Source organism: Electrophorus electricus, chromosome 11 (genome assembly GCF_013358815.1).
Source record: "Electrophorus electricus isolate fEleEle1 chromosome 11, fEleEle1.pri, whole genome shotgun sequence".
NCBI classification, from domain to species: Eukaryota; Metazoa; Chordata; class Actinopteri; order Gymnotiformes; family Gymnotidae; genus Electrophorus; species Electrophorus electricus.
In genome coordinates, this window is record NC_049545.1 from 13057501 (window position 1) to 13078379 (window position 20879).

Consider the following 20879-nt stretch of genomic DNA (forward strand, 5'->3'; position numbering starts at 1 on the left):
CTGGTGTGCGCCTCAGCGGGGCAGCTCGCCTGAGCTGGGTCTGTGCAGCTGCAGCAGACTCCCTCTGTCTCTTTCTGCGTAACTCCACCTGAGAGACTGCCAGGGGTGCCGCACTTCAGGCCAGCTCTCTGAAACTGCCCGGCTTCACCGCGCCAAATTAGAAGGAGTCTCCGTGTGTGCGTGCGTCCCCGAGCATGAGGAGGCTCTATCTGACACTGCCGCTAGCATTCAGGTCTTCACCAGGCCAAACCACCGCAGTCCTGTGTGGCACAAGGAGACAGGAAGAACTGAAGAGGGGATAAGGCAACTTTGTGGCACGCTGCCAATTGTGTGTGTGTGTGTGTGTGTCTGTGCTTTTTTGCATTCACTAAGCGCAGCTGTGCACACTGAGAGCGGGAGACGTTCTTGGAGCGCCAGCATCCGGTTTCCATTCACCCAGCCCGTGTCCTCCCCATCCTCACAGAGCCAATGGCCATGCCGCGCGTCTTTCAGCCCGCCAGATCAACCAATCAGAGTCGCCGCCTCGTCGTACAGCTGCAATCTGCATCAGTGCCCTTGAAAGGCTGCCACGTGCTGCTAACAACATCACTCCTATAACAGGATCAAGCTCAGAGAAGTACCAAATCTGATCATTATTTGGACTGCTGAGAAAGCAATCACTTGAGTGGCTTACTGCGCAAGATAAAGACGAGCAGAAAGACAGGCGAGAAAATAACACAGTCACTCGAAGGTCATAAGAGACTTCTGGTTAGAGTGAAAATGACAGGGAGAAGTGACTCCACGAATGGCAGGAGGCCAGTGTCCGCCGGCACCCCTCCCACAAGCGAACTCAAGTCTGTAGTGGTTAAACCACCTGTGGAGAAAGTGGGTGAACGATTGGAGGTGAGAGAGTGAACAGAAGGAGGCCGTGGCAGCCTGACAGGCGGTGATGGAGAGGGCCAGGCAGGCAGGCATTGTGCTCCAAAGGTCATTATGATCCCAGCCTGAATAGCACCAATGTGATTCCTTTTTATGCAGGCAGACATAAAAGGCATTCCACTCAGACTGACCTGCACTCTTACCCCACTGTCCACACTCCTCCCCCACCCCACACCCCACCTTTCTCTGCCTGGGACCGGGGTTAGAGGCTCTATGACAACAACTATAAATCTCCATTACTTCGGTCTATTGTTAGGGGGTCGTCGGCTATTATGTGCACTGTCAGACTGGCAAACGTGTGAGTCTCGGTTTGGATCTGGGCACAGTGCTAGCCGTGGACACCGTGGCCAACATCCCTGGGCGAGAACTTATGCAAAAGCAGCCTCTCACGTGCATCCTGCAGATTCCCTCGGTGAGACCGAGGCAAGGTCTCCAAAGCCGTCGCGTCATGATACAGCTCGTTGCAAGGGAGGAGAGAGAGTGCCCCGCGCGACATTCGAGCGACCGTCCGTCGGCTTCCGTGCGGCGTTTTCGGGAGCTGTTTGGGTGCTGTGAGCTTTCTGGCACATCGTTTATTGTGAAGCTCTTTCGCATTGTCTGCTTGCTGTGAGCTTTCTGACATGCTTTTTAGGCACCTTTCTGTGTTGTCTGGTTGCTGGGAGCCTTCTGACAGAGATTTTGCACAGCCTGTGTTTTCGTATGGCGCCTCTCAATACCGCAGTACTCCGCACGAGAAAAGACAATCGCGAGAACCCCACGGCGCCTGACGGGAAAGTGCGAATGAGATTTAGCAGCTTTACCGTCCTAGAGCATCGTTTATATTAAACCAAGATCGAGCGAATTGATGTTTGCTGCAAGCGTCAGAAGCCTCGGCACACACACACTCCCGTAATCACAGCAGCTCAGCTGCAGAGAGTGTGCCTTTGTGTGACTCTGCTTGGCACGATCACACTGGGTACTTGCAGCAAGGGCCCTAGGCGGTTTTGTCACAGAGAGAGTGTGGGAGACAGAGAGAGACAGAGAGAAAGGGAGACACAGTGAGAGAGAGAGACAGAGAGAGGGCGATGGAGAAAGAGAGTATGCAGGAGACCAGAGTGAGGGTAGGAGACAGAGAGAGAGTGTGGGAGACCGAGACAAGAGAAAGACAGAGAATAAAGATGAGAGAACGATAGAGGAGAAGAAAGAGTATATAGAGTGAGATATAGGAATCGAGGACAGCGAGGCGTGCGAGAGGGAGGGAGCGCGAGCGAGAGAGCACACAGAGCTGTAGCAGACGAGGAGGTGTGGGGAAAGCTGAGCACATAGCGATCACTCACACCCAGTTGAGGGGAGATGGACAGAGAGACCTAAGAGGAGAACAACCCTACACAGGTAGAAAACCGCTTTGATTTGCGGAAGAAAGAGGGAAGTAGATCCGGAGACGGGACAGAGCCGGATGCGGTACGCCTGCACGTAAACACATTCGTTTGTGAGAAAGTAACTTTCTCACAAACGCCATTTCATCAAAAACACCCTGTTAGAGCCCGGAGCCCCTCTGCTGACATAGACAGGTTGTGTTAGCCAATCACTAGCTCTTCACATTTTTTGGGTGACCACTCTCAGCTCAGCTGTGACCTTGACACAGGTAAAAGCCATGGCAACACTGACGTGTTCAGCCGAAACACCCAAAGCGCTAAGATGTCAAAATGAGAATGGCCTGCTAGCCAGTTAATTTCTTGCTATCGGTGTGTGTGATTCAGCAACTGTAATCGTTTGCTTATAGTGTATGCTAAATTGGCGGGTGAGTGTAGGTACAAGGCAGGTGTTTCTAATAAAGTGGGTGGTGAGTGTATGCCTACACATGGGGAGAGGGGAGAGAGAGAGAGAGAGAGAGAGAGAGAGAGAGAGAGAGATGGGGGGTGGAGGGGTGCAGTTGGGGTGCAGTCACCTTCCATTGTACTGCATAGTTGTAAGCATTGTATTGGCAGTCTTTGTCAGGACACTATAACGACAGCACAGCACCCCTCGCTGGCTCTGACCGGATACTGCATCAAACTGGCCATTACTTCATGTTACAGTTCCATGTCTGGCCTTCACAAATCAATCTAAAAAAGTCTTTCCATTTATCTTTCCGTTTATTGTCATTTTATGTATGCCGGGACTATTAAGAATGATTTTGATTTATAAATACTCGCACAAATGTATTATTACCAATCTTGTCTCAGCAGTTTTGCTCCACGCAAAAGCTGTAGCTTTATGTAGGCCAGCGGCAGAGTTCCCAAACTTCCTTACCTCTTTCTTGTGTTTAGTAAGGCCTAGCATGACAGCCCTGCACGCCGCAGCGGAAGCGGATCTGCTGCGATCGCGCTCGCGCGTGTGGTGTGTGTGTGTGAGTGTGTGAGTGTGTGAGTGTGTGAGTGTGTGGGTGTGTGTGTGGGTGTGTGTGTGGTGTGTGAGTGTGTGTGGTGTGTGAGTGTGTGTGAGTGTGTGTGTGTGTGTGAGTGTGTGTGAGTGTGTGTGGTGTGTGTGTGTGTGTGTGGGTGTGTGGGTGTGTGTGTGTGCATGAGCAGAGGTTGCTGAAGCCTGCAGCACTCCACACGGCAGCCGCAGGGGCCCCAGAGGCCTTGGAGCCTCCCTCTCAAGGACAGAGCACATTAGGCTGATTACATAAAGACAGAGAGTGATTTATAACAACTCTCCCCCATCTCCCGCACGATTCATCACCAGCCTCTTGACTTAATAAAGTATTGATATTTGGACGCAGCGAGAACAGGGGAGAGGATCCAGTGGTGCGGCGGGGGGGCGGGGGGGTGAGGTTTGGGGGTGGCAAGCGCGCGGCACCCATGGAGGAGCTCAGCGGGATCAAAACATCGACATCAGTCCTTCTCCGTCTCGTCCCGAGACAAGTAAAACTAATCAGAGAAGCGGATGAGGCGGCGCGTGATATAGAACACAGAGACAATGAAATGGAGCTCCGTTTCTTCTGCCCTCACCGCAGCCAGTGCCGAGGTTAACGTAACCGCGACACCCTTCATTGCCTTTTTTTGTCGGGGGTTTCGTTCGGGTCTTAGCAAGTCAACTAAAACACCGATGGATCATTTCTTGCTCGTCCTGTCACGTGAAGCGCGAGGCTGTTTTGTCGCGGCCGTGTCTGTGCGGACACGTGTGTGATGCTGTGCGTTGGTGTTTTGGCCAGGCCGAGGGAGAGGACAGCCTGAAGAAGATGCAGCTGATGGAGCTGGCCATTCTGAACGGCACCTACAGAGACGCCAACATTAAATCGCGTAAGAGCCTCCCCGCCTTCCTACCGGGTTTTGTTTGCACCAACAGGCCAGGTATTGTTAAAGGGCCTGTGTGACCCTGGCCTTTACTAATGCGCAACACAGCACTCCCAGGTAACCCTGATTCTCGGATAAAAGCACTCACAAACAGCACGGTGGTTTAATTCTAAATTGCTATCGAATGCCGTAAGCCTGCAGAAAGCTTACATATGGCCAAAAGGGAGAGGGATAAAAAAAAATGTGTTTTTATATTTTATATATATATATATATATAAAATTGTGCTACTCCACTTCTTGCTTCGTTGCTTTTTGCAAACACTGCTGCTGAAGTGCAACCCTGCGGAGTTTTTTTAATAGCAGAGTTCCAAGTGCTGCTGCGTGATTGGCTTTGTCCCGCTCTGACTAACGGATGTCTGGCTGCTCCTCTCTTTGCTCACATGCTTTATGTGCCGTGAACAGTGCGCTCATGATACTAACTCTGGCTTTGTCTCCCCCCTCCCTCTCCCCCCTCCCCCTCCCCCCTCCCCTCCCCCTCCCCCCTCCCCCCTCCCTCCGCGTTCCTCCGCTCACCGCAGCTGCCCTTGCCTTCTCTCTTGCAGCGAGCGCGCAGGCCCCGCGCATCATCGCCGGCCCCGCGCCCGTGCTGCCGCAGGCCGCCCTGCGCGCGCCCACGCCCGCCGGCCCCGCCATCATGCCCCTCATCCGCCAGATCCAGACCGTCATGCCCAACGGCTCGGCCCACCCGGCCGCTGCCACCCTGGTGCCGCCCGGCCCGGAGTCCGCCGGCCTGATCTACGCGGCGCCCTACGAGTACCCCTACACGCTGGCGCCCGCCACCTCCATCCTGGAGTACCCCATCGACTCCAGCGGGGTGCTAGGTAAGCATGGCTGCACCTGCGAGTGCCCCGGCGGAGCCCAGCCGCCCCAGCCCCAGGCCCACCAGCACCCCCACGCGTTCGGGCCCTGGACGGCAGCGCCTGGCCTCCTCCTGCGCCACTCTTCTTAGACCCCCTGCCTCCCTCCGCCCACACCTCCCTAAACGCGGTGGAGCTTTCTGTCCACCCCACCGCTGCCCCTCCACCTCAGAAAAAAAAAAGGCAACAAACAAAAGAACAGAAACAATACCACTCCCCGCCTTTCCCACTTAATCCATTTAGTGTCATAAAAGTCCTCTCTCATTGCAAAAAAACAAAACAAATCCTTTTAAGAAATGTGTGCATAAGTGATTGGGTTGTTAAGTGCTCTGCTGGTTTTATGTGGAGCATAAGATACCGCTCTCTTTTTCTCTGTTCTCCCTCTCCCTCTCTCTCTCCCTCTCTCTCTCTCTCCCTCTCTCTCTCTCCCTCTCCCTCTCTCTCTCTCTCTCTCTCCCTCTCCTCTCTCTCTCTCTCTCTCTCTCTCTCTCTCTCCCCCTCTTTCTCTGTCTCTCTCGCTCTCTCTCTCTCTCCCTCTCTCTCTCTCTCTCTCTCTCTCCCTCTCTCTCTCTCTCCCTCTCTCTCTCTCTCTCTCTCTCCCTCTCTCTCTCTCTCTCTCCCTCTCCCTCTCTCTCTCTCTCTCTCTCTCTCTCTCTCTCTCTCTCTCTCTTGTTTTCTCTGTCCTCCCTCTTCCCTCCCCTCCACCTTTTCCTCTAGCTCCCTCTCAAAGGCTCTGTCCTCCTCTCTCCACACAGGCTCTATTGCTTCATTAAGGCACTTGAGAAAAGCGGATTATGAATATCATGTTACAAACAGCATTTTGCCAGTTTAACATAGACTGCTCCCAGAGGCACAGTGTTTAGTTGAGCAATGCCGGAAAAAAAAAAAAAAAAAGCATCCACAATGCTAAGAGCCGTGTGTCCAATGAGATGAGCCGAAGCAGGGTTTAGCTCCCGTCCAGTGAGCAGCCTTTAGTCAGCCCAGATCAAGCTCCAGGCGTTCCAAGGCCGATGCAGTAGCCTCGTCTTAGAGGCCTGGTGTGGTTCTAAGGGCGGCTGGTTTTTGGGGCTCGGGCCGATGGCATGGGCGCTTTGCCGAGAGAGCGGCAGGGGAGGAGGAGCACCGGGGAGGGAGGCGAGCGAAAGATTTCACCCTGTCTTCTTTCTTGTGTACACCTATACAGCGTCCCCAAAGGCCGAAGAGCTGCCCCTCTACCTGGGCTTTCACACCTGTCACTTTCCCATCACTGTGCAGCGTGGAGAGCCAACCGGCCGGCCTCCCTTTTAAAACTGAGCACCGACCCCCCACCCCCCACCCTGGCCCCTCCCCTTTTTCGACCCCCCTACTCCCTCAGCAGACACCCCCCACCCACCCACCCACTTCTTTCCAAGCACCCGTCTCATTGGACTGAGTGGAGAACGGCCCCCTCTCGGTCCCGCTGCCCCACCAGGAGGCCCTGCTACCCAGGCTCCCTTACTGTTCGTCTCTTCTGAAACCATGCCTGTGTTGTTGTTGTTTTTTTTTTAAATCTCTCTGTCTTTGTTTTATTGTTTGTTCCTTTCTTTGTTTTTAATTATTGTGAAGCGTGTTGAAGTGATGTGTATCGTTATGAGGGAAAAAAAGCACTGAGCCCCAAACTGCTGCAGGCCCTCTCCGGATGCCCCCTCCATCCCCATTCCTGCCCCTCGCCCTGTAGGAGGGGGCACCAGGAGGGGTAATATGAGGACGGTGAGGGGACAGTGGGGGTCAAGCAGGGACTGCTTTGGGAGCCAGGGGGTGGCAGGGTCGTTAAGGAGTGGCATCTGTTCCGAGTTGAGCTCTATTCACACAGCCGTTGTAGGACAGTTTCGATGGTGCTTTGTAGCAGTAAAATTCTTTGTTTACAGCGTAATATGAACAAACAACAGAAAATATTAAAAAATACAGCCTCACACATGCAGCGACCAAAATGGTTCTGAGAAGTCTTGCTTTGCAGGCTCTCAGACGCAGACTGCCCTAAAACGGCTTGAGTAATACATCGGACTGTAGTGTGTGTTGTTTCCCTAAGACAGACACTCCTGGCACTAATTTCCCATTCCCTTCCTTTATTCTTTAGGTGTGGCTTTCCCCACGAAAGGCTAAAAGTGCTTTCGAGGATCCTTACTGAGCCCCTCATCCGATCTGAGTGTTAACACACATGCGCTTTCGTTTCACAGCGGCCTTGTTGTTTCTTGAGTGTCAATGAACCATGAACATGAGCCTAGCAGTCAGTCAGACACACTACTGTTGGTTGTTGTTTACAACAACCACTCCTCGTACCAAGAGGCTCTGCTCTTAGTACACACCCATCTCTGCCCGATGCTTTCCCCTGGTAGTATAAAAAACATTTACACATATGCCTAGGCACAGGAATGTTCTACTGACTGCTATGTTTTTTGTTTCAATGAAACAAGTGGAAAACAGATATCTCGCTTTACTAATCACTTAATTCATCACTGTTGGATTTTTCTACATTTTTCCTCGTTTTCTACTGCAGATGTGCCTAAATGCCATTGTCTCTGTGGCCATGCTCAGAGAGCGAGTGTAGCAGTATTATATTTAAATAGTGAACTGGAGAGATGAACTTCCCTGTTGCTCCAGTGCAGGGTTAGGTGACTAGTAAAGCTCTCCTTTGTGTGTGGGTGTAAGTGGGTGTGTGTGTGTGTGTGTGTGTGTGTGTGTGTGTGTGTGTGTGTGTGTGTGCTCGTCTGCTTGTGTGCTTGTCACTAATGTCTGTCATAATGTATCCAAGCAACGCATGGATCCACTTGGGCTGATTGCGCCCATGTTTGGTTTTATTTTTGTTTTTTTTCCCTCCAATTTCAGTATGCTAGGTTTAAAGATGAAAGACAAGTATTATTTGTGCCTTAACTTGTATTTTTTGTAATATTTGTTAAACATATTTGGTCTGTCCAGAATGGTAAATTCATCCGTTTGATGGAAATTGTCAAGTTTAATTGATCTAATCTGTGTTTTTGGTGATATTATTGCAATCCAAGCAGGTGCAGTGACAACTAAAGTTCGAAGGCACGAAATGCGGGTCCATCCTTACCAAAGGGTAGTGACCACAGACAGAGGTTAGTTTAGCTCACATGCTCTCCAGTTCATCACCAGTAACCACTCACTGTTGGTCCTGATCTGCTGTGTTTGTCCACACACTATTACCAGGTTCACTATAGGCAGAGGTGGGGGGGGGGGGTGTATAATCATTAATTTGGTCTCCAACATACATGAATACAAAAACATAGAGGGGGAACAAAGCACCTGCACATGCAGGTGTTAAGTGGTTGACTTCATTCCATTATTTTGATGACCTTGTGAATCTGACATGATGTTGATGACAAATAATGGACCCTGATGCATAAAAACGTGCTTCACGTGCCCCACACATTTCCATAATCTCACAGGTTCTGCTTATTGGTCAGGTTCACTATTTATGTTTATTTATTTTACAGACCCTGGTTACAATTGTAACACATTACAAATATTTACTTTATGAAGAGCTAAAATTAATTATAGTTGAATAATCATTTGACACAGACATAGCCTACAACATTCTTAAAAAGATGACTGAAAACTATGCATGTTTACATATGTATATAACACAGGCAGACATTGTTAAAGGAGCTACATGTAAGACTACAAAAGTTTTCACTTTTAGAGCCTACTACTATGGTTGTGCTTCTTTCAAGCAAATGTTTGTGCTTACATGTTCAGCGGTTTTCCTTTGGTCACTTGTGGCATTGGACATACTTTGATGAATTCAGCATGTGAGCAAAGTTAGAACCAACTGAATAAGCTAGGGTGACACGCGTTGGTTCATGGTGCTCACTGGATGGCGGGTGCCAATTTGTGAAGTTTGATATCATGAAATAAAAATCTTACATGTCACTTCTATAACATTTTAACAAACCAGTTTTTAACTGACTATCTTAAAGTCACTTGTGCATTCTACAGGTTTTGAATATATGAGCATATGTGTAGTTAACACCAAAATGAAGTCCTAGTCTGTGGCAAGAATTATCTTCATTGTCCAAATCCATGTTTACTTTTAATGGAAAAAAGTTCAAAAGTTAAGTTTTAAATTATTGTTTTAATATTAATGCAATACATTGTGATTGTCAGTTGGACATGTTTCCAGTATTTGATTAATTGGTAATACATGGTTAATGTATGTTACATCATTACACACTGATTATATTGATTATGAGAATTTGAGAATCAGGTAATACCTATTTAGAACTAGTGACCACTGGATATTGGATATTGGATATTTGGATATTGACAATGAAGATGATTTATTGTGTTCTGCAGAATATTGTCACATATTTTGATGTGATGGAGCATACAAACAACTAAAGAAGCTGCTTTAAAATTCATCAGTGGACAGACATCTAACTGAAAAGAGACCACATAAATAGATTATTGACTGTATCAATGATGTGACATGAGCAGATGGACAGAAACATGCTAGTCCATGATTTCGCCCTCTCCTAAAGGCCAGAGCCCCGCATAAAGTCCAGACATGCACTGCAGCTGACCTTCACTGTGAAATTACAAAGCCTTTATGATATTGTAGTTCCTATATATGGGTTCAAATTCATTTTTGGTTGACATTTAAGGGTCATGTGTGACTTCTGGTTGACTGAATGAAGGTGAATTGGTCTGCTTAAAACAGCTGAATGCATGAGAATGGGAAAAAAATAGTTGTTGGGTCTTGCCATCTTTAGTCGGGCATCTTTACCAGCTGCAGCTGTCAAACAGGTCATGGATGTCAAGCAGAAAAACAGATAAAGCAGTCTCATGAGATTCCTTTTTTATTATTATCATTTGTCATGTATTTCTCATATCCATTTTGTTTTATACTGTAAATGTTTTATATTATGGTACTACTGCTTTCAAGAGTATCTACTTTTGAGAACCCATTTGCACAGGATTTCCAAATTTTCAATCTGTGCATTTTTACTGAATTGCTAATCTACACCGAGGTCTCACTTTTAATTTTAGTCGTTTAGCTACTTGTTTGTTTCCACCTCTTGGTATTTGCCTCATTTGGTAAAGAGATAATATGTGGCACAACTCTTTTTTTGCACTGAATGGGTCAGAAGCATTCATCTCCTCTGCTCCACACAGAGCAGACATATTTGAAAAAGTGAATACTACATCAAAACCTCAGATGATGGAACTGAACATAATCTGTTGACTCCACATGTGATCAAAGCTGCGTAGTCTTAAGGTTGACCACTGTTAGGTGGACAGAAATGTTGATCATGTAGGAGTATAAATGCATTTATGAAAAATATTCCACTTGATACATTTTTATGTTTTACTGTAAGCTTCTTTTTTGTTGTTGCAAAGAAAATAGTATTCACTTGTGGCTTCTTAAAAAAAATATATATATATATATATATATATAAATATATATATAAATATGAATATATATATATAAATATATATATATATATATATATATATATATATATATATATATATATATATATATATATATATATATATATATATAATATAATGCAGGAATGTATATGAAATAAGATTTTACTTGTATTTTGCAAAGAGATAGCAATGATATTATAGAGGGCTATTTGTAGGAAAGAAACATATGCATCATAGTGGCTTTATAGCACCACCTTAGAGAATTTCCTATATTTTTGGATATATGTTAGGGCTTTATATGAACAACAGGACTTTTTTCAGTGTTTATATGCAAATGCATTTTATATTATGTGTCCTGTGAATTGTCAATAGTCTGCAACGCTGAGGGCAATGGCTAAAATTCCCACAGCTTCTGTTTTCGTGGCTATTATGCTATTTAGAGAATACCTTGTAGTGTTGCTTTGTATCATTAAGGCCAAGATTTTTATGTTGTTGTAAATACAGGGAAAAAAAGAATTTGAAAAGACAATAAAAATTTTATTGAGTACAAAAGCAACGGACAACTGTTTTTGGCCCTAAATTCTTTCACCATCAATGTGGACTTTTCAAATTCGCTTCTGCATTTAGTCTTAACAAGAACACATAATAATCCATGTCCATCGTAACTCTCAGCTTGCTGCTTGAACCTCTGAAGAGCTCTAGTGCTTATTAGCAGTCAGGTAACGACGCACACCGACTGCGCTCTGGTCTGTCCTCTCATTCCACTGGAATCTCTCTGTGTCCATTCACTTGACTGCTACTAACCATTAGACATGTCAGCTGCAGTTGTGCTTTTTTTTAATCTTTTTTTTTTATTTACTCTTTCTTAATGTGTGACCAATTGGAGCAGAGGCTTTCCGTCATACTCTCAGTAAAATCATGCTTGGATTTTACTGCGAGATGGAGACCAGCCGTTCTTTCAATCACCTCCATATTCAGTCAGCCCACTGTGCGAGTTCTTCAGAACGCTTAAGTTCACTTTTTTTTCATGCCGACCACGACATAATGCCACAGGATGTTGTGTAAGGCATGAAAATGTCGTGATAAGCTGAAGTTTCCAGAGGCTCGATTGAATCTGGAGCCTAATTGTGATCAGTTAATCATACTGTCATCCTGCCGTCACTAGCTGAAACTAATCTCCTCTCTATCTTTTTTCTTTTCCTCCCTCTTCTGTTTTCCTCCTTTTTTGTTATGTTCCCTCTCTTTCTGTTTGTTTCTCTAACCCACCCAGCCACCACCGGCAACTAACCCCTGACCTTCTGACCTCTCAACTTCACCCAATGATGACCTGCCCATTACCTGCCTGCAGATCACTTCTCTGCTCTAAAAAAAAAAAAAAAAAAAAAAAAAAAAAAAAAAAAAAGTGAGTGAAAGAAAGCACGAAAGAGAGTATTTAACAGCCTTCACTTGGCAATGGCAGAGGAGAAGCAGCTCCGCTGCACCTGATGTATGGACTTTTGGCATGGGCTGGAAGACACCCTCCAGCTGAAGTGGTGCGTTTGGAGTGGACCACCCAGCTGCTGTAGACCTGCACTGAGTCATTTGTAAGCAATAAGCAATAAAGATTAGCCCACTCTCTCACCAACTCATTCACCAAACCATGGCCCCATGCTTCCCGACAGTACACCACAAACGCCCGTAGATCTTCACGACAACACAGACCCAACCTTGAGTCAAGGGAGGAGGACGAACAGCTGTCACTGCCCTGCTCCGTTGGCGGGGTGTGACAGTAACAGGATGTATTGCGTTCCACGGTGTTGCAGCAGTGCACACACCTTTCTATCTCAGTACATTAACTCCGCGGACTGGTACTTACACAGCGCTCCGTCGTCTGTTCCGAAATCTGACTAGTGCATCAAAAGGGAATATTAGAGGGAGGCTGGATATGAATACAGGCAGTGCAAAGAGAAGGATGAACCTAGAAAGAGGTGCGTGTGTGTGTTCTAAAGCATCCCCATTCTCCTCCCAAATAATCGAACACTACTTAGTGGACGAGTTTCTCTGAGGATGTATAAGCCATGCTTGCCTACGTGCTGTACAAATGTATGAAATTTGTAGATAAATGTTAAAGAGAAAAAAAATCAGAGTCAAAGAACACATGTACAGACAACTTTTATTATCCTCCGGTGCTGGGGAAGAGAACAGATATATTTTTACATCTGAATCTTTTGTACTTGCTAGTATTGTGAAGAGAAAAAAAAAAAAAAGATAATACCGAACCCTTTATGAAGTGAAAACAATCCAGTTTTCTGTAATTGGATGTACAAATGGATGACCAAAACAACCTTTTCGTTCTACCAACGGGGGGTTGAAATGGAAACATTATGAAGTGCCTTATCGTGGTTCTCATGGTCCTGTCAGTGGGAATGTGTCATCATTAGTGGCGAATGAGCAGGCCTGAGTTCAGTGCACACAGCTTTCTCTGAAGACACAGTGAGCTCCTTGAACGTGCCATTACCTTACCTTGTCCTCGCACTTCAAAAGGGGACCTTCAAAAAAGAATAAATGATGATTGTTGAAGATCTGCTGTAATATATTGTCTTAACGCTAAATCTTGTATCCAAGTCTTGAGTCTAATTTTATAGCCAAAACAGAGCAGGGTTTATTTGTTTTATTTTGTTTTTCATTTTGTTTGTTTCAGCTTTTGGTGGGGCTCAAGTTTTCATTTTAATCATTTAAATTACATGTAAATTGGCCTTCAACCTGTATGCATTCTACATATGTCCATATATGAGTTTATACATGAAATTATTCAGTTCTTGGATTGTGCCTCAAACTCTGGACATCCCAATATCATAAAACAGGACCTTAATATCATGGACCTTTAATACTGCTACATGAGTCATTTGTAATCCACGAGCACGTTACGCTCGGCATGTCCTTTTTTCATTCTAATAAAATACTGCACTATCACTTTCGTGGAGTGTTAAAAAATATGGGTTGTAAAATAAGTGAACTACAACCAAGGTCCTCCACCTTTGGTGGGAGAGCATCAGTGTTCAGTGGAAGCTGTGTGCTGTGCTCGCACTGGACTGCACCACACTACTGTGTTACGTGTGCCCCGTCCCTGCCCTTCTGCTCTTCCTTTACTATGCAACAGAATGGCCTCTGACGTCGTGTGGGGAGTCTCTGTGTCATCGACCGCGTCTTCCTGTATCGTCCTCACTTCACTACCATTTTTGGTTGTGATTCTGCAGTGCCATCACAGTATTATTGTAATGCAAGGGTATTATAAATGAGGTCCAGCGTGTTTTTGTTTTTTTTCAGATGACAATAGCCTGTATGTGAAAAGCTCTGGTTTTTAGTAGCTACAATTATCAAAATGGTCAGATTTGAGAATGTTTTATGAAAAAAAGCTTAACAGAACAGTACAGGTTAGATTTATCTGTGGGTGAGCCACACCATAATCAGTATCGCATGATCTTTCACAACCTATAACAAGGTATAAATCTGGTTTATGTTAGTTTTACAAAGGATTTTTTTCCAGATCTACTCAATTTATTGATGTGAATGTTCTTTATCATAAGAGTGACTATGTGTTCCAAACATGCTGACAAAAGTCTCTGTTACATTCATGCGATGTGTGCCCCTACCCAAGTATTGCCTATGAAAAAAGTATGTCTGTATTGGCAGCCATTGTTACAAGTTTATACCTTATTTTTCTATCTTATTTTATATGTATGTAATAAACTACATTAAATGCCTTGTCTCCGTACAGTGTGTAAACGAGGAGTCTTTCATGTCATGTCAGTCAGTTTGATATGCATTCCTAATCCAATAAGCTAACAGCACATTTCCCAAGATTTTATCAGCAAATGTTACCAGCATATGCAGTTATTGTTGCCAGTATCATCATATTAATAGTTTTAGATAAAGTCCTTAGCAGAGTGCTCTGAGATATTAATGGATCTGTGCCAAGAAAGCACTTTCAAAATTAGCACAACCATATTTAACAACGTTTCTAACAAGATGTGCTCTAACAGACTGTAGTCTGTGTTAAAAGTACCTAATGCAAGGGAAGTAACTGCAACAGGCCCCATATCATTTAATACTCAAATACATTTTTAACATTCCTTATCCTTTGGCAGTATTACTGCTTAAGTATTACGTCAGCAAAATACCAGCATTTAAATTTCTACTCCTTAGCATTGATATGAGTACTTCTAATTACACTGTACCAAGATGCATGGCGGTAAATTACCATTAGCGGGGAATGTCGCATGCTTTAAAAAGCAGCGCTCACTTTTTGGGATTAGAGTCATAAAAGTTCCGGGTTCTGTTTAAAAAAAAAAATGTAATTAGAGGTATAAGCTGAGGAAAACACCACACCTAATGAAAGCAGTGGATGATGGGGAACTGGATGTTGCCGTGCCAAGCACCCGGGTCACCTCAGTTTCAGAAACGAGCACCAACACCGAAATCACCTCCGACAGCCCCTACATTATACAGTGCCAGCCATTCTAAGTCAAGTCATGTCCGCAAAACCTTCTGCCAAGCAGACAGCAGTTAGCGTCCTCTCACTCTTCACCGCTACAATTGCACGAGCAGTGCCCTCCGTCTGTCCTCCTTTGTTTGCCTCTCCAGCCTTTTCTCTCTGCATCCTCTTCCTCTCGTTCACATCCTCCCGTCCTCGCCCCGCAATCCAGGCCCGCGCGCCGGAAATTGCTGTGTCTATCACAGGGGCTCAAATTGCCTGGGCCTTCGCGCTCCTCTGCTGGCTGCTGATAAGGGTTGCCAGTGGCCCTGCAGGCTGTTTTGGGAGAAGGAATCGCATCTTGAGTCGCCACCGGGTGTTGGGCCATGAAAGTGTTTTGCTTCACGCGGGGAGCGAGCCGAGAGCAGCTTCAGGACCTTGAGACCGGGGCTGCGGGGAAGCGCCCCTTCTCCACCCCAAGCCTCCCCCCCCTCCCCCCATGCCCCCGCCGTCGTCTCCCAGCTATCTGGCCCCCTCTCACCACTTCTCTCGACTAGCTATGCGCTCCGGGGGCTGGGGGTGAGGTGGGGAGGAGTGTCAGCGGAATGTCTGAGTGTCAATACAGTGGCAGGGAAAGAGAATAGTTAGTCTAGAATGCATTGTGTCATTCCCAATATGAGGAATATGAAATGAACTAGTTCATCTTCTAATAAAAACAGCTATTACAGTTGTGCGTTCGGATGCGGGGGGGTCGAGTGCACATCATTTGAAGATGAGGGATTGTTTTCTTCTGCTATTAAAACGCTGCCCCTGAAGTAATCACATTTGTTTCAGCAATGAGGTCATATTTACAAATGAAAATGAATTGTGCTGCTTTGTTTAGGCTGTGTGGTGGCACAAACTCTATAACCTCAATTCACAAAGAGTTTATGCATGGTCACAGAGCATATATTAACATGTTAATCATTTGCATTTGAGCAACGTATAGAGTAGTAAGTACCTTCCTGAGCATTTGCCGTGTTAAGAGAGAGAAATTTTCTTCTCTAAAATTCATTCTACGATCAGTCTGATGTTAACAAATGTAACAGCTCTGGGAATAAACCAGGAGAGATGGCAGGGAAGAAGGGCTTGGATGTGCAGACAGGTAGGGGAGGAAACTGTCTCCTCCGGTCTTGATTAGCATGGGAGAGACCCAGCTCTGGGTGGTCTCAGGTTCCTCCTGAATCGGCAAGCATCATCACCCACTTGCTTTTAAGAGCTTCCCATTCCCTCACACACACACACACACACACACACACACACACACACACACACACACACACACACAAGACCTGTGCTTCTTTATCCTAATGTAACACAATGCGGCGAGGCTGGGAGACTGGGGGCTAATGAGAAGGTAACAGTTGCAATGCAGAGAGGCAGGGCAGGCAGGCCGGGGGTAAGGCGAACCGCCCTGGCTGAGGTAAAGAGCCCTGCGAGGGTGCTTAGCAGGAACACAGGGATCACCTTTGCCGGCGCAGCAACACCATTGACCTTCATACGCGAGCGAGCCCCACGGCTCGGCTTTCTGGGGCTAGGGCGGCGTGCTCTGCTGCTCCGCCCCGGCAGACACCGGCCAAGATGAGCAGCGCTCCTGCCGTGGCGCCTTCGCTTGTCCGGTGCACTTGTCCGCACGGACCGGGCGAGTGATGCCAGGGAGGAGTTCCATACGGACCCAACGCAGTTCACGGTTCCGATTTTTTGGGGTGCTCCCTAAACGTCGCTGGCTCCCTTCTGCAGGATTTCGCAATACTTCGTCTCGATTTCCTGGCCCTGGGCAGAGCCGGTTCATTGTAAACATGTGCAAAGTGAACCCTGGTGAGCTGCACGCTGGTGTTGGAGAGGTGTAATTAGCTTCTCCTTATCTAGTTTGCATGCCCCTTGGCACATGCTGGAGCCCACTCCATTAAACAGCTGCCTTATCAGGACCTGCCGCAGTGTAAAGGCTGTTTCAGAATGTTACCCAACATGCTTCAGTACAGTAGCTCCCTCTGGCTCTCTCGTCTGCTGCCGAGGCCCCATAATGTGAGGATCCTGAGGGTGAGGATTACCATCAAAGAGCAGCAGAAAGCATTATTTTCTAAAATGCATTGCTTTAGAATATCAGAAACATATTCACAAATGGGCCTTTAGGAAATTGCTAAATAGCATTCAAGTCACTGCTGGTTCAAGACGGTGTTTGAGGCTGGAAGAAAAGTGGAGAGTTTTTGTTACACTCCTCCTCAGCCCACAATTCCTGGGCTGGCGGAATTCATGTGTGCATTCCCAGTGCTGAATTCCATGCTGCTGGTGTGTGGAATGTTGGGTCAGAACACATCCTTACAGAACTCAAATTTATGCAAATGGGTCCCGCCATAAATCACTTTAACTGTACGCTGTGGAAGCATGGTTAAAATACTTCTTCAGTCCTCAATCACTCAGTGGGTGTACTGCAGCAGTGGAGCCAGAAATGAAGACATTTAATCCCCCACCACCACCACCACCCTTCTGAAAAATGCGTTTATATGTTTCTTATGCTAATTCTCCCTGGACACCAAGCTCAGTACGAGAGGAGTGAATACACTCCAAATGGTTATTGTCACTGTTTAGCATGCAACAGAAAATCACTATAGTGACACAGAACGTTAGTCTGATGTGACCCAGAGTGCTAGCCAGACGAGTCAGAGAAGTGTCCTTGCAAAGCGCCGTGAGAACTTTTCCAATCTCCACAATAAGTTTCCACAGTCTCAAAGACTCAAATCACTTAATATGCATAGATGCTTCATCATCTTCTCACTTTCACTGAACACTTTGTCAGTGATGGTCAATAATTCCTTCTTCCAACTCTTGCACGTGGCACTGCAGGCCGTTTCATCTGAGAAATGCTGCAAGAATACAACAGAATGATCTATCTGTTGTAATGTATCTGTAAATATTAGGGTGGGTCTGAAATATTAAGTAGATGATGAAAGCTAGCGTACTACAGATGATCAGTATTTTAGGACTCCTAGCAATTCACCTGCGTTTAGCATTCCGGCTGTAGATCAGAGAGCTCAGGAAAAGCTTCCCAGGATGCCTGTAGAGGATCTTGTGAGATCACAAACTCCATTTGATTTTCAAACCCTTTGTTTGAGTAAAAGCCTGGAGAGTGAAGGATTACAAATTTGTTTTAGAGGTGTCCAAATTCCTGCTGCTTCCCCCATCTCCCAAACGCTCCCAGCCCACCCCACCCTCGTCTCACCCCCTCCAAACTGATTTCAAAGACGAACACAAACCCACCACCGCCCCCGAGCCCCCGCACTGTTACCACGTTTCCCTAGTAACCGAGTCTTACTGAGTTTTTTTCCCTCTCTGCTTCTTCTATGCCCCTGAATTTTGGGGGGATTTGCAGTGAGATGCATCCCATAATAGGGATCTAAATGAAACAGGAAGGGAGCAGTAGGCTGGGCAGGAGGGTGAGTGTGAGAAGGGGGGGGGGGGGGGGTGTGGAAAAAAAACAAAACAAAACAAGAACAGTAAGAAAAGGCATTGATAATGACATCACCAGCATTTCCCACAGCAGCCCATGTCTTAGTGGGAGCTGGGCCTTTCACTGGCTGGCTTGGGGTTAGCTTTTCAGGGGGCCTGGGGAGGCCAGCTCTCCCTTCATCTCAATGGGCTTTTTGTTGATGAACAGAGGAGCTGTTTCTAGGCCCACAGAAAAGCCCGGCTAATTCACTTTACGGTTGCCAGGAAGCTCAGGCCTGCGAGCTTGGCAACAATGGCAAACTTCATTGCCTCACTTCGATGGCCCGAGAACTCCCGGCTGCAGCTCCAGAATCCTAATGGGAACTTGTTTCTCCTCTTTCTGTTTTCTCTCGCTCGCTCGCTTTCTTTCTCTGTCTGTCTCTCTCTCGTTATCCCTGCCCCTTCCCTCGGTCCTTGCACATTCCATCATCTCTTCATCTGAAGTGACGCTGTAGTAGCCAGAACGAATCCAAGGCACTTTGCAGAGGGAAACCGATGGAAGGAGTTTTTCCATGGTAGTTGGGCGCCCCCTATGTGTGCGTGTCCAACAAATTTATTTTAGTTAATCCCAACACTGCAACATATCTATTTATTAAATAGATTTAGCACCATGGTAGCCTCTTTACATGCTTGTAAATGCTTGTATACCCCTTGAACTGTGACTACAATTGAAGCAATTTTTAATTAATATTAAAACAATCCAATGCAATATATTTTCTTGTACATTTTTCAATTAGTTGATGTCTCAAAATGCATTATTATATGTGTTCCTCGTGAAACACTAAAACAGTGAAGCTTTCAGTGAAAGGGTTTTGTATTGGAAACACACGCCACACATCCCGAGCAGGACGAGAGCTTTCCATTCATTAGCTTGTGCCTTCTCAATTTTATCAGCATATGGCCAAATGAACAAATTCTTCAAATATTCACTTGTTTTTCAGTCTTGACTAGAACATGTTTCCAAATAAACAACTAAATTACCATATTATAATTTTCTTTACAATTGATTAAGCACAGGGCTCATTTTGTCAAAACAATATACACAAATCACACGAACAACACACACACACACACATACACACACACACATGCATATATATAACAGAACACCTCAGTTCTTTTTCTAAATTTGAACACTTTAAAAACTATACAATAATTTATACAATCTCAATTTTGTCACCATATTGGCACACACCAGGTTCATAGGATCTCCTTGTTTGAACCAGTTACACACTGCTGTGCTCAATCCAATACATTTAACATTTCTGCTTTTAAAATAATATGGTCTGGGTTTGCTTTTTGTTCAAGAGGTAGTTAGAAAAGTAATATATGACCAAAACACACATCATAAGTACTGCCCACTAATGAAAATAATTTCTCTCCACATTCACTCAAAATATCAGTGCATTATCAAAGGTTGCATTTTACCCTAAAATTCAGGACATATTCTAAATGGAACATAGTGCATAAACACAAAAACATTTGTGGAGACAAAGAAAGCATGAATTTAAGAAACTCCCAAGTCTCTTCACCGAGCTGCATCTGGCCATAGCAGGTCTTCCGCTTGACAGGCAATATCTTCTCCCACCAGACAGCGAGGGAAGAACCTTCACCGGTGAGTCCATCCTTACCCAGACCCTACATCAATGTGCTCCCATGCCCTCTCCATGGCTTGCATGAGAGGTATCCCAACCTAGAGCTGGAGATCAGAAACCTTCCACAGCCGTGCCAGAAACAACTCCTGAACGGGATTAAAGAAGGGAGTGAGTGGGAGCTAATGGCGTGAAAATTATGGATGCTGATGAAACCTGTTTTGGACCATAGTAAATCAGCAGGAATGCACATATCACATGTCCCAGATGACACTCTATCACATCTGCTCTGCACCCATTTTGGGCTTCTGCTGTGAATACAGCATGTAGTCTTGGTGTGGCAATGGAGAGCAACATTTTGTGTGATTGTGGTACACATCGCGATGTTACCACCCCGTTGGCCACTGATATTAATCTGTGGCCAAAGATCTTTCTCCCTATTCTTACTTTCTTACTAGCCTGTCTTATGGTGGTAAATTCATGTGGGATTGCACCAGCACCCATTTGCAAAACTCTGAAAAACAAAGACATCATCGTGTAGTTCAATATAGGACTTCTATAAATTTACATGTAAAAACATTCTGTGTGCAGTGCCTAATGCTGAAGTGTACATTATCTGTAAATATTTATACCGCAGGTCATTTACATGATTTCAAATGGCACTTGGCAGAGTTGTTCATCCGTATGTGAGGTTTAAGGATTCATTAAGGCCTATTGCATTATTTACACAAAGCATGTTTACTACAGCACTCTTGTTCCTTTGGGAATATGGAGCGCTTTCCTGCTACAAAATGGTTAACCAGTG

At 45.7% G+C, this 20879-nt stretch overlaps 1 protein-coding gene across 4 annotated transcripts in view; it reads left to right on the plus strand.

Annotated features, from left to right (window-relative positions):
• The window catches only part of LOC113572761 (protein quaking-like), a 64281-nt gene extending 50023 nt beyond the window's left edge, over positions 1-14258 (plus strand). Inside the window, exons 5-8 of one of the 4 annotated variants that reach the window (XM_035531797.1) lie at positions 4094-4181; positions 4754-5056; positions 8110-8187; positions 11775-14258. In XM_035531797.1, the coding sequence (XP_035387690.1) occupies positions 4094-4181; positions 4754-5056; positions 8110-8187; positions 11775-11791 (486 nt within the window). In that variant the 3' untranslated portion in view covers positions 11792-14258. Of the gene's footprint in view, positions 1-4093; positions 4182-4753; positions 5057-6275; positions 6423-8109; positions 8188-11774 lie in introns of those variants that run through there. The other 3 variants (XM_035531799.1, XM_035531796.1, XM_035531798.1) reach the window with 3 other exon arrangements.
• The last annotated feature ends 6621 nt before the right edge of the window (positions 14259-20879 follow it).